A 13,970-nucleotide genomic window follows, 5' to 3' on the forward strand; every position below is an offset into this window, starting at 1 on the left:
ACTTCTTTATAATGTACCTAATGTTATATATTGTGAATCAAAAGTAGAAATAATTGTAAACTGTTAAATATGTTTCCAGGTTTGCATGATATGCCTAGACACTGACAGCAAGCTGTATCCAATGAGTAAACACAAATTGGAAGAAGCATATGAAAGGTTAACAGGATATCCAGTAAGTTGTTGGTTTATGATCCATAGTCAATTATTGTAAACTAGCTGATGCCCGCGACTTTGTTCGCGTGGATGTAGGTTATTATAATTCCCGTGGAAACTCTTTGTTTTTCCGGGATAAAAAGTAGCCTATGTGCTAATCCAGGGTATAATCTATCTCCATTTTAAATTTCAGCCCAATCCGTCCAGTAGTTTTTGCGTGAAGGAGTAACAAACATACACACACACACACACGCATACAAACTTTCTCCTTTATAATATTAGTGTGATATACACAGGTTAGAGACATGTGTAGCAAAGTTATTTCAGGAATATTTGAAGATTTTAATTATATAACCTTTGCATATTTAAATAAATCAATAATACAAGTGTAAATTAAAAATTTATAACACCCACGACAAGTGAAGGTTACAGTAACTAGAAAAAAGCTGATAACTTTCAAATAGCTGAACCGATTTTCTTGGATGATAGCTAGGAACACTCTCGATCAAGCCACCTTTCAAACAAAAAAAAAACTAAATTAAAATCGGTTCATTTGTTTAGGCGCTACGATGCCACAGACAGATGCACAGATACACACGTCAAACTTATAACACCCCTCTTTTTGGGTTGGGGGTTAAAAATCAAATAAATTATTCTTTTAAGGCTGATGATTTTTGTCAGCCTTAGCACAGACTACAGTCTATTTGGGCTGCAAATTGCAAAAACCAGTCTCAGTATTTAGGGTTCTATAGCTCAAAGGGAAAAACGTCCGTACGTCCGTCCGTCCATTGTGTCTGTCAAGAAAACTTATAGGGTACTTCCCGTTGACCTAGAATCATGCATGCAGGTAGGTCTTATAGCACAAGTACATAAATCTAATAACCGCGAATTTGTGGTTACATCATTAAAAAAAAAAATTAAAATGTGTTTCAATTTTCAAAGTGAGATAACTATACCAAGTGGGGTATCATATGAAAGGGCTTTACCTGTACATTCTAAAGCAGATTTTTATTTATTTTAATGCATAATAGTTTTTGATTTATCGTGCAAAATGTTGGAAAAAATACCGGACTACGGAATCCTCGGTGCGCGAGTCTGATTCACACTTGGCTGGTTTTATTATCTAGTCTACAAAGCTTGGTGTAAAATGTTCACTTTTCATTAAGTCTTTAGTTAAATAAATAAGCAAATATGTTGTTTCAGTTGTATGATCAAGGAAACCTGAAACAAACACTTTGTGTACAATGTGCTCAGAGACTGTTAAACTTTAGTAGATTCAGAGACAAGGGCTTGAGAGCCCGTGCACTGATGATGGACTTAGTTGAAAAACATGAATTAGTGAGTATTTAAAACTGACTTAATATAAACATAATAACACGGGGCCTCGATAGCTCAATGGTTGGGGAGTGGACTGAGTTCCGAAAGATCGGCGGTTCAAACCCCACCCGTTGCACTGTTGTCGTACCCACTCCTGGCACAAGCTTTACGCTTAATTGGAGGGGAAAAGGGGAATATTAGTCATGTTTAGCATGGCTAGTATTCTTTTTTTTTTAATTATCATCTCTATCATAATAGTTTTCATCTTTGCTTTAAAACTCGCTTTTTTTTATAATGTTAACTAGAAGATGCCCGCGGCTTCGCTCGCGTGGATTTAGATTTTTTAAAATCCCGTAGGAACTCTTTGATTTTCTGGGATAAAAAGTAGCCTATGTGCTAATCCAGGATATTATCTATCTCCATTCCAAATTTCAGCCAAATTCATTCAGTAGTTATTGCGTGAAAGAGTAACAAACATACACACACACACACACACATACAAACTTTCGCCTTTATAATATTAGTGTGAAGTGTGATGATAATGTATTCATTCAATAAACAACTTGTCTCCCAACAGATAACAAGACAACATATAAAGATGATAAACCTCACAAAGAACCAACTAAACAGTGATCTTGTGGTGACAATGCTAGGACCTGATCACTGCGACTTGTACATACTGGACTCCTCAGACAAACAGACAGAATCAGAGCCAATACAATATGTTAGTGTGGTGAAAAATGAAGAAAGTTATGACTCGCCAGTTGATGAAGACATGGAAGTGGCAGAGGAAGATGACAATACTGCAGACAATGTCAATGAGGAATTCTTATCCGAAAGTGAGATAATAATGGAAGCGAAACAATTGGCTGAAATGCCAGATCCGTTAAAGTATGAAACTACTGCCTTCCTATACTCTCCTTGTTCCGAGGAGTTTGTCAGTGAACATGCGTACATGCAACATATGCGCATGCATGACCAGGTGAGCCTTCACTGTGAAGCTCTTCAAAGTTAAAGTCAAAATCATTTATTCAAATTAGATACAATTGTACTCCTTTTGATGGTTGAAATTGTTAAATTTGTACAATATAGTGGTGATAACTAATTACGTTACTTAAAACTAAAACTACGAGGGTTCCTTCCATTGATTTAATGACTTGATTATTTAATTATGATTTAATGACCAACTTAGAATGAATAAATGATATTATTATTATAAATAAATGAATATGAATATGAAGAACAGAAATGTAAGTTACGGAAAGTCGCAGGTGGAGGACACAAAGAAAAAGTCCGGATACTTAAAAATTAAATTTATTATCTAAAATTACAAAACTAAATCTTACTAACAAGACGTGTGAATAGTTCCGAAGTAAGGAATCTATTGTTCTGTGGGAACGCTCGTCGTATATCGCGTTCACGGTAACATAACCCGAGAGCTTACGCAGCGCTATCGCGGACCAAGCACGTAGGGCTGGCGCTACAGGGCTATGCTATAACTTGTAATGCTTTGTTTTGTATTTGGCAGAAAGTTTGTGGAGATGCTGACTGTGGCACGTCTCAAGTATGCAAGCCTCACACAGCCGTGAGCTCCTCACACTCTCCACACCTCACTGAGAACAAGTCAGTACATATACCAATACTATTTCACAGTACACTATTTTTCAAAGTATATTTCTTGTACTAATATCCTTATACTATGCGGATAGGACTGTTCGCTCGTTCAGACGTCTGCCCTTTTTAGGGTTCCTAAATCCTACCTCAAAAGGAAAAATGGAACCCTTATAGGAACACTTTGTTGTCAGTCTGTCTGTCCGTCCGTCCGTCCATCCATCGGTCGTGTCAAGAAAACCTATAGGGTACTTCCCGTTGACCTAGAATCATGTTTGGTAGGCAGGTAGATCTTATAGCACAAATAAAGGAAAAACTCCGAAAACCGTGAATTTGTGGTTACATCACTGATTTTTTTTTTTTTAAATTAAGATAACTATACAAAGTGGGGTATCATATGAAAGGGCTTTACCTGTACATTCTAAAACAGATTTTTATTTATTTTTATGCGTAATAGTTTTTGATTTATCAAGCAAAATGTCGGAAAAATACCTGAGTATGGAACCCTCGGTGCGCGAGTCCGACTCGCACTTGGCCGGTTTTTTAATATATATATCAATACCATTTCTTTCTCTGCCTGCTCTGTACAGCACAGCTTCATGCGAGCGGCTCCCCAGCACACTGTAGATGCATTCCGATATATCTTACAGGCAGACCATTCCGCTGAGCCAGGCCCCGAGCCCGTCCACACACTCATCTCAAACTGCAGGTCAGTGACATCACACTAATATTATAAAGCCGAAAGTTTGTGTGTGTGTGTGTATGTTTGTTACTCCTTCACACAAAAACCACTGGACGGATTTGGCTGAAAATCGGAACGGAGATGGATAATATCCTGGATTAGCACATAAGCTACTTTTTATCCCGGAAAACCTAAGAGTTCCCACGGGATTTCGAAAAACCTAAATCCACGCGGACGCGCGGGCGTCAGCTAGTAATAAAATAAAAATCGACTTCAATAATCACGAACACTAACAAGATAAAGTTGAAAAGTAAAATCCGACTGCAATCGTCTTAATAAACTAATAAGTAATAGAGCCTCAATAGCTCAACGGTTGAGGAGCGGACTGAATTCCGAAAGGTCGCCGGTTCAAACCCCACCCGTTGCACTATTGTCGTACCCACTCCTGGCACTAGCTTGACGCTTAATTGGAGGGGAAAGGGGAGTATTGTGGTTAAAGAATTTATTCTTAAAAGAAATTATACAAATTTCACAATTAGTCATGAGTATTAATCATGATTGTTAATTAAAAATTGAGTAAAATTGTTATTCTGTCACTTGGTATATTTTAATGTTGTTGTTCATTTATATACATGAGCTCAGAATTTTCTCCTCGTTCATTTGACATCCCACTCAATACTATAGCAAAAAAAAAAAAAAAAAATTTTGGAGACCTCCACCTTTTTTAATGTAACATCCGTGTTAGGTCAATTTTTTTTGTCTAAAATATAGCCATGTCACCCAGACCTTTACAGCAAATCAAATGACACCCTCATTCATCAGTCATCGCAGTTGGGTTTTAGTTTTCAACTTTATCTTGTTTGAAGTTTGTTAAAAATATATATTTTGTTTCAATGTACGATTTTAGTTTTTAGTTTAAAATGATTAAAATATGATAGTAAAATTAATTACAATAATTTTATTTTGCCTCAACACAGAGCCTCCCATCCAATCAACCTGATCGTTTTAAAACAGAAGACTTTAATTAACTGTTCCACTGAAGATATACAAGCTCTTTCACAATAATCAAAAATAAGAACTATGTATTTTGTTTCAGTCGCTCCTCTGTCCGCGAGACTTGCGACGAATAACGGAAACAAAGTGCAAGCTGAAGACGCCGACACAGTCCAGAAGAGTAAACTATTTAAAATCAACAATGCGGAACTACACAAGAATTACTACAGTGAAGGTAGTTTACCAATTGAGAAAAATTGGTATACTTGTGATGTATGTAGAAATACGTATGATCGGAAAAGTCTATTAGTCAAACACATAAAGACTCACACTGACATAAAACCGTTCGCTTGCAACATTTGCCCATTCAAAACTAAATATAAATATAGTTTAACTACTCACATGCGAACTCACACAGGTGAAAAACTATTTACTTGCAAGCTATGCGATTACCAATGCGCATTCAATAGTAATTTTGTGCTACACATGAGAACTCACACGGGTGAAAAACCCTACACGTGTAAGTTGTGTGAATATAAATTTGCAAGAAATTATGATTTGATAAGGCATATGAAATCCCACACGGGTGAAAAGCCTTTCAATTGCGAGCTGTGCGAATACAAATTTTCCGATAAACGCAATTTAGTGAACCACATGAGAAGAACTCACACGGGTGATAAGTCTGTTAGTTGCACTCTATGCGAATATAAATGTGCGTCTAATAGTAATTTAGTGCATCACATGAAGACTCACAGCGCTTCGAGGTCGTATACATGTAAAATGTGCAACTATATATGCGCGCGAAGTAATCATCTGGTGGCGCACGTGAGAACTCACACGGGTGAGAAACCTTACGCTTGTAATGTATGCGAGTACAAATGTGCGCAAAATAGTAATTTATTGAGCCACATGAGAACCCACACGCGTGATAAGCCTGTTAGTTGCGAACTGTGCAAATACAAATGTGCGGATGAACGCACTTTAGTGAGGCACATGAGAACTCACACGCGTGGAAAATGTTTCGCTTGCGAGCTATGCGACTACAAATGTGCATCCAGTAGTAATTTTGTGTTCCACATGAGAACTCACACGGGTGAAAAACCCTACACGTGTAATTTGTGTGAATATAAATTTGCAAGAAACTGTGATTTAATAAGGCACATGAGAACTCACACGGGTGAAAAACCTTATAGCTGCGAGCTATGCAAATTCAAATGTGTGGACAAACGTAATTTAGTGAGCCACGTGAGAAGGACTCACTCTGGTGAAAAGCCTTTTAGCTGTGATTTATGCGAGATTAAATTTGCTTACAAATATCAGTTGGTAACTCACATGGGATCTCACACTGGTGAACGCCCGGGTGTCGACCTGAAGAGGAGCGGAGTGGAGACATGCTCCGCGGGCCAATCAGATTATTGATAGACTAGCCGATGCCCGCGACTTCGCCCGCGTGGATTTAGGTTTTTCGAAATCCCGTGGGAACTCTTTGATTTTCCGGGATAAAAAGTAGCCCATGTGCTAATCCAGGATATTATCATCTCCATTTCAAATTTTCAGCCAAATCCGTTCAGTATTTTTTTGCGTGAAAGAGTAACAAACATACACACACACATACACACATACATACACACAAACTTTCGCCTTTACGATATTAGTGTGATACCACAATAACTTCATCGCATCATTTGTTGTAATAATTTTTTTTTTATCATAAAGTGTTGACAGCAGTACTTTACTAACATTAAAATCTAGCCTGGACTTCGTCAGTGATGGCGTTTGCTGGCGCGCGTGCTGTGCTTGTTTGGAGTGTTTTTTTTGTTAAGAGTGGCTGCTTTTTGTGTTAGTTGGTGTTTTTTGGTGGTGGGACTGACTGGGAAGCGCTCTAAAGGGGCGCTGCGCGTATGTCGGCGGGCGCCGGCACAGACGGAGTCCATACTTTTATAAACTCAATTACTTGAAAATATCACAAACTTGACATTGGCTAATCAGAGTAAAGCCAGATTTAAAGAAAAAAAAAAATCTAGCCTACGAGTAAAGTTAATAAGTAATACTTATATTTAAGAGTCAGTCCTTTGGCTTATCTTAGTTTACAGTTAGTTTTTATTGGAAGACGCTTTGTTCTTGTGTTCTTTAAAGTAACATAAATTGTAATAATTGATGTATGATATAAGAAATGCGCTCCGATTCGCAACCAATCTGAATTCGCCTTAAATATCAATTGTATTTATATCGGATACACTTACAATGTGTTTCTTTTTTTAATATTTGAGACAGACACGCGGAAATCCAAAACCATATAATATATACGGGGAAATAGGGATGATGAGTATTAGTCAAATCAGCAACTTTTTATCAAACTTAATAACTAAGTTATCTTACTAATTATATATGCTTACAGTTCACTTTGTTGTAGGTACTTAGGATTGTATTTAATAAGATGTAAATTTAATTGTACTTAGTTATTAATCTTTTGTGGAAATAAATTATTTGTATTTGTAAAAAAAAAAAAAAAACGGCTGAACCGATTTTCTTGGACTATTCCACGCCTACGATCCAAAGTATCTGAGTTTTCCAAAACATCATTTTCAAATAAATAATTATGTATCAAGGCAACGTCCATCTTGACAGCTTGACATTTGTCAATTGACATAATATTATGAACCTAACGGTTATCTAACCTTCTTTTCTACAAGAAAACCAGAAAAGAGCTGATAACTCTTACACGGCTGAACCAATTTTTTTGGATTATAGCTAAGAACACTCTCGGTCAAGCCACCTTTCAAACAAAAAAAAGTAAATTAAAATCGGATTCGTTTAGGCGCTACGATGCCACAGACAGATACACAGATACACACGTCAAACTTATAACACCCCTCTTTTTGGGTCGGGGGTTAAAAATGGGTAGCAAACTTAAAACTAGCAGCGAATGTGGATTTTACGAATTTTGGAAGTCCCTCTATTTAGTAATTATGTATTAAAAAATAATTTATTTTTGACATACAGGCATCATCCCCATTGTCCTTGGAACCATTAGGAATTTTTTTTGCAAAAACATTCTCCCGATATAATGTATTTATTAACCCCCGACCCAAAAAGAGGGGTGTTATAAGTTTGACGTGTGTATCTGTGTATCTGTCTGTGGCATCGTAGCTCCCAAACTAATGAACCGATTTTAATTTAGTTTTTTTTTTGTTTGAAAGGTGGCTTGATCGAGAGTGTTCTTAGCTATAATCCAAGAAAATCGGTTTAACCGTTTGAAAGTTATCAGCTCTTTTCTAGTTACTGTAAACTTAACTTGTAGGGGGTGTTATTTTTTAATTTACACGTGTCCTTACATGAATCTGAGTAGCGACTCAGTTTAATGTAAGGATATCAGCATTAATTAAAATTGACCATTTCATTTATTTTTATGGACACTCAATTTTGTGAGATGGGGCTCAAACTCTGCTAAAAACCTACTGTGTGTAAGGAAATACCGATTGCTTATACATACGTACCTTCCTAGCTACTGTAAAATTAGCACTTATAATACAAAAAATAAAAATGTCACCTATTTATATTACGTTTAGTACTATTAAAACCTTTATTTAAAATAAATTAAAAGGCTTAATTTAAAGGCTATTTAGGCATGGCTCTCTTAACGACACGATCAAAAGGGCTCTTGCCACCATAGACGTTCCTGCGCTCATTGAGCCGGCAGGGATTAGTCGGGATGATGGCAAGAGACCGGATGGATTGACGCTGGTTCCCTGGGAAAGGGGACGGGCGCTAATGTGGGACGCAACGTGCGTTGACACATTGGCCCCGTGTCATATCAGGGAGACAGTATCAAGGCCGGGAGCCGCAGCAGAAATGGCTGAAAACGGCAAGCGGCGCAAGTATGCCTCTCTTATTGAGAGTTACATTTTTGTTCCGTTTGCCGTGGAGACCCTGGGGCCATGGAGTCTTAGTGCAAAAAAATTTTACGAGACATTTCACCGCGTTTAATAGCCTCATCGGGTGACAGAAGGGCTGGCTCATTTTTTGCGCAACGGATCAGCCTGGCTGTCCAACGCAGAAATGCAGCCAGTATTCTTGGCACCATTCCACGCGGGCATGATTTATATAGTAATTAGATAAGGCTAGCTTTAAGTTTTTTGTAAAAAGTAATAAACAGTTTATTTAAATAAAAAAAAAGAACCTTTTGGCTTATTTATGAGACATTTTTGTAACAATAACATTAAAAACTTAAAAGTGGTTTAAATCCATTATTGTCCCTTGATCCTATTTCTGAGATGCGGCTACATGCCCAACAATGCTTTATACAACGTCATAGTTTCTGCCGGTGAACAACGCGTTGAACTGAGTGATTACAGTAACGGTTAACGGTTGCCGTTTACATTGGCGTTAAAATGTCCTATTTTCAAGATTGACGTTGACGCTGCTCAAGGTTTAATGAGTGTCAATTTTTATTATCTTATTTAAAACTAATTTTTGCAGGTGATTCGTTTTTTTGATAGATAATGATAACATTATTTCATACATTCAGTTCATCGTCGGCCGGCGATCAGTGTTTGACAAGTTTCTAAAGTTACCCATTCCCACAGTACCTGTGGTGTTGTCAACTTAATTATTAATCTGTGTTAGTCAATAACGTAGTGCTCTGTGGTAGTGCAGTGACTGATCTAAGTATCACTAAGTATACATTACATAATGGGTACATATTATTACCCTAATATAATGCTACTCTATGGTATACACATATTTTGTCAAAAGGGCTATAACCAAGAGCCGCAAAACCGATGCATAATCTTTGACCCATTGACCTAGCTTTGACCCACTTTGACCATGCTTTGTACAAAGACCTTAAACTTCTAACGTTAGTAAGTGTAAGGTCTTTGGCTTTGTATGATTTGATTGTATTGATGCTTTGACCATGAATAAGAATTTATTTTTGACAGAGCTCAAAGAGCTAAGAGGAACCCAGAGCCGTAAAATAACTTTAAAAATTTTTTTGACACAAATGTTTTGAAAAAAAATTACAGAATTTTTTCCTTGTTTTTTCCAATATTTTTTTATTTTCCAAAATTTTTTGATTCGCGATTGCTGAGTAATTTTCTGGTGAATAGCGTAATGTGAAATGTACATCGTAGTTTGTTAGCCACTTTCATTGGCCACTGCAAAGGTCGGAGAAACTACAAATCATTGAAAATGCGTTGTTGTGTGCCATTATGCACAAATACTCCCACCAATGTGTCAACATCTGAGTCGAAGGGGATCAGTTTTCACGCGTGAGTTTATTCAATATTTGAGTTTACTCTCACATCCTAGCTGTAGCCGTAGTTAAGGTGATACTTACGCGTGTCTCCATACAAACGTATTACATCTAATAATCTACTATTTGTTGTGCTAGTTCTAAAGCTAAGCCAGATATCGATATATCTCTCCATTATCCGCTTTGTCTTAATAGAATAGAATAGATTTTTATTCAAATAAACTTTTACAAGTGCTTTTGAATCGTCAAAATAGTTAACCACTGGTTTGGAATGCCATTCCTACCGAGTAGAACCAGCAAGAAACTCGGCGGTTGCTCTTTTTAATTGTCCAATTTACAATAATATTCCTTAGTATACAAGCAATTGCAGCCCTGTGCATTACTACAATGAATATAGTATAATATTATATTGGGTGTTAATTTTGATAGTAATGAGTAATGACTCTTGAAACATCTCTGTTTAAGCCAGTATTTGAGGCAAGTTCGTGAGTAAATAAACCATGTAAGAAACTACAAACTTTCCAAAACTATTTGGTGGTGACACATCACATATTTTGCTCTTGAGTTTTCTTGCCCTAAAATGATTGCAATAGCTTGCTCTTGAAACGATCATGGCGAGCGTTTTTTAGTTTTTTTTCAATTATTTATCTACCTACGTAGTACCAAAAATTTATAAAAGAAAAAAGAATAAAAGTTCTCATTTGCAAATCTTAAATTTAAAGTATTATACTTATGATATGGTTTCCTCCTACAATATCAAAAGTCTTTAAAAGTTAAGAAGGTTAAACCAGCATTCTAAATGCTGGTTTAATTTGCTTAAACATTAGTTGAGGAAGGTTCACGAGGCTGGCTACTGCTAGTATAACATAAATGGTAATTTCCAGTCTCCCCAGTGATGTGCCTCTGCGTGCTGCTTGGCTCAGAGCCCTCGGCAAACAAGACAGTCAGCTACCAGACTCTGCTGTGGTCTGCTCCCAGCATTTTCTTGATGATGAAATGTATGAAACAGAAAGTGGCTTAAGGCATATTGCTACTGGTGCTGTTCCTTCAACAGTGCAGGTAGTTACTTCTTCATAATGTACCTAATGTTATATATTGTGAATTAGAAGTAGAAATAATTTTAAACTGTTAAATATGTTTCCAGGTTTGCATGATATGCCTAGACACTGACAGCAAGCTGTATCTAATGAGTAAACACAAATTGGAAGAAGCATATGAAAGGTTAACAGGATATCCAGTAAGTTGTTGATTTATGATCCATAGTGATTGTATTATTTCAGGAATGATTGAATATTTTAATTATAATAGTATTTTGTTTCAGTTGTATGATCAAGGAAACCTGAAACGAACACTTTGTGTACAATGTGCTCAGAGACTAATAAACTTTAGTAGATTCAGAGACAAGAGCTTGAGAGCCCGTGCACTGATGATGGACTTAGTTGAAAAACATGAATTAGTGAGTACTTAAAGCACTACTTAATATAAACTTAATAGTTTGCACCTTAGCTGTAATACTTGCTTTTCATTATAATGTTAATAATGATGTAATCATTCAAACATAAACTTATTTCCCAACAGATAACACGGCGACATATCAAAGGGATAAACGGCACAAAGAACCAACTAAAGAGTAATTTTGTGATGAAAACTCTAGGACCTGACCACTGTGACTTATACATACTGGACTCCTCAGACAAACAGACAGAATCAGAGCCAATCGGCTATAGTGCTGTTGTGAAGAATGAAGAAAGTTTTGACTCACCGGTTGATGAAGACATGGAAGTGGCAGAGGAAGATGACAATACTGCAGACAATGTCAATGATGAGTTGGTTGCATGTAACGAGGAGTGCTTCTCTGACGATAGCATAATGTTGGAAACGAAATTGCTGGATGATGTTATTTGCAAAGCTCTGGAGAACCCAGTATTTGCAGAACAAGTGGCTGAAATACCGGATTTGTTAAAGTGCGAAAGTGCTGCCTTCCAATGTACTTTATGTTCTGAGGAGTTTGTCAGTGAACATGCGTACATGCAACATATGCACATGCATGACCAGGTGAGTCTTCACTATGGAACACTTGCATCAATTTGTATTCATATGATAATGTGTTCAGTCGGACGCTCACACTCAAAGGACAAAAATGTAATGCCTTTGTTTTGTTTTCAGCAGAACAGTGACGGTTATGCTGACTGTAGCACGTCTCAAGTATGCAAGCTTCATACAGCCGTGAGCTCCTCACACTCTCCACACTTCACTGAGAACAAGTCAGTATACCTACCATTACTATTTCACAATACAACATATTTCAGAGTGTACACTTGTACAATATCGTAATTCAATTTTCCTACTCTATGAGTACCTGCTCTGTACAGCACAGCTGCATGCTAGCAAGTGGGTCCCCAGTACACTGTAGATACATTCCAATATATCTTACAGGCAGGCCATTCCTCTGAGCCAGGCCTCGAGCCCGTCTGTACACAGCCCGTCTGCACACTCACCTCAAACTGCAGGTCAGTGACCATTTCACTCATTTATATAGCTTATTATTTACTAGCCGACCCTAATAACTTTGTTCCGCCTTATAGGCAATAAATGAGCGGATTTTGGATTTTAAGTTAAATTTTTCACTAGGATAATAAATAAAAAATTTTTATTTATTATCCTAGTGAAAAATTTAATTTTTTATTTACACTTGTATTTTTATTAAAAATACAAGTGTAAATAAAAAATTAGTAACTCCTCCAACAAGTGAAGGTTACAGTAACTAGAAAAGAGCTGATAACTTTCAAACGGCTGAACCGATTTTCTTGGATTATAGCTAAGAATACTCTCGATTCGATCAAGCCACCTTTCAAACAAAAAAAACTAAATCTAAATCAGTTTATTAGTTTAGAAGCTATGATGCCACAGACTTTAGACAGACAGCTGTTTGGGTCGGTGGTTAAAAAAAATTAAGTATTTGAATGATTCTTTATTGGCCATGTATTTTGGTGCATGGGTTGCACTCTTCAGTGGCAGTTCGGCTTGGTTCAACCTAATGAAAGTTAAGCGCTCCGTTTCTATTTTGACGTACATGTCGACTCAATACTGCTGAAGCGATCGACGACACCGCAGCAAATCGTTGTCAGCATTTTGACGAATGATCAAACGATATTCGTAATAATTCACCGAGCTAACCTTCTCGGTAGTTTCTTCGCAAAAAAAAAAAACAGTAGAATTAGTATTTTGTATGTAAAACTTATATCCATAATTTCAGCACAGTTATAAAGGTGTGTCTAGTGTCAATGAATATTAAAAAAAGGCTTGTAGTTAAACAATATAAAACTCACGTTAAAGTAAAACTGTTGCAAGCAACTGTTGTTGTTTTTGTAAGTTGCAAGTTCTGAGAACACAACTCTAAAATATATAAAAGTAAGTTAGCATTTAAACTATCCTGAGTGCTATTCGTCATAGATGTCAAAATGACTTTTATCTGAATGTTCCGACGGATGTCTCCTACATAGTTATTGCCGCAGTCACAGCATCATGTATGAGCCGGCACATTACGCTTAAAAATGGGAAATTAATATCCATCTATATGGGAGTTGGACTTTCCAAGTTCCGCTCAACGAAAATTTTTATAAGCTAAGAAACAAATATTTTGTTTCAGTCGCTCCTCTGTCCGCGAGACTTGCGACGAGTAACGGAAACAAAGTGCAAGCTGAAGACGCCGATACAGTCCAGAAGAGTGAACCACTATTTAAAATTAACAATGTCGGATTAAACAACCAACTATTCGATACCAACAATATAACTGACATTAATAGATTGACTGATTGTGTGGTCATATTATATGATATTTTCAAAAAGCCCGAAGTAGGTGTACCAATACAAGGTGAATCACTGGCGACAATGAGACCAAGTATTAGTTCTTGGGACAGTCAGCGTCCAGTTACTAACAAACTGAAAGTTACTGAGCTT

General features: G+C 36.9%; 1 protein-coding gene across 1 annotated transcript in view; it reads left to right on the top strand.

Moving 5' to 3' along the window:
* Window positions 1-13,970, top strand: part of LOC123879326 — a 47,738-nt gene that overhangs the window by 1,767 nt on the left and 32,001 nt on the right. The window contains exons 2-3 of the mRNA XM_045926972.1: window positions 10,895-11,069; window positions 11,155-11,247. Coding sequence (XP_045782928.1) covers window positions 10,895-11,069; window positions 11,155-11,247 — 268 coding nt within the window. The remainder of the gene's footprint in view (window positions 1-10,894; window positions 11,070-11,154; window positions 11,248-13,970) is intronic.

Source organism: Maniola jurtina, chromosome 28 (assembly GCF_905333055.1).
Source record: "Maniola jurtina chromosome 28, ilManJurt1.1, whole genome shotgun sequence".
Lineage (NCBI taxonomy): Eukaryota > Metazoa > Arthropoda > Insecta > Lepidoptera > Nymphalidae > Maniola > Maniola jurtina.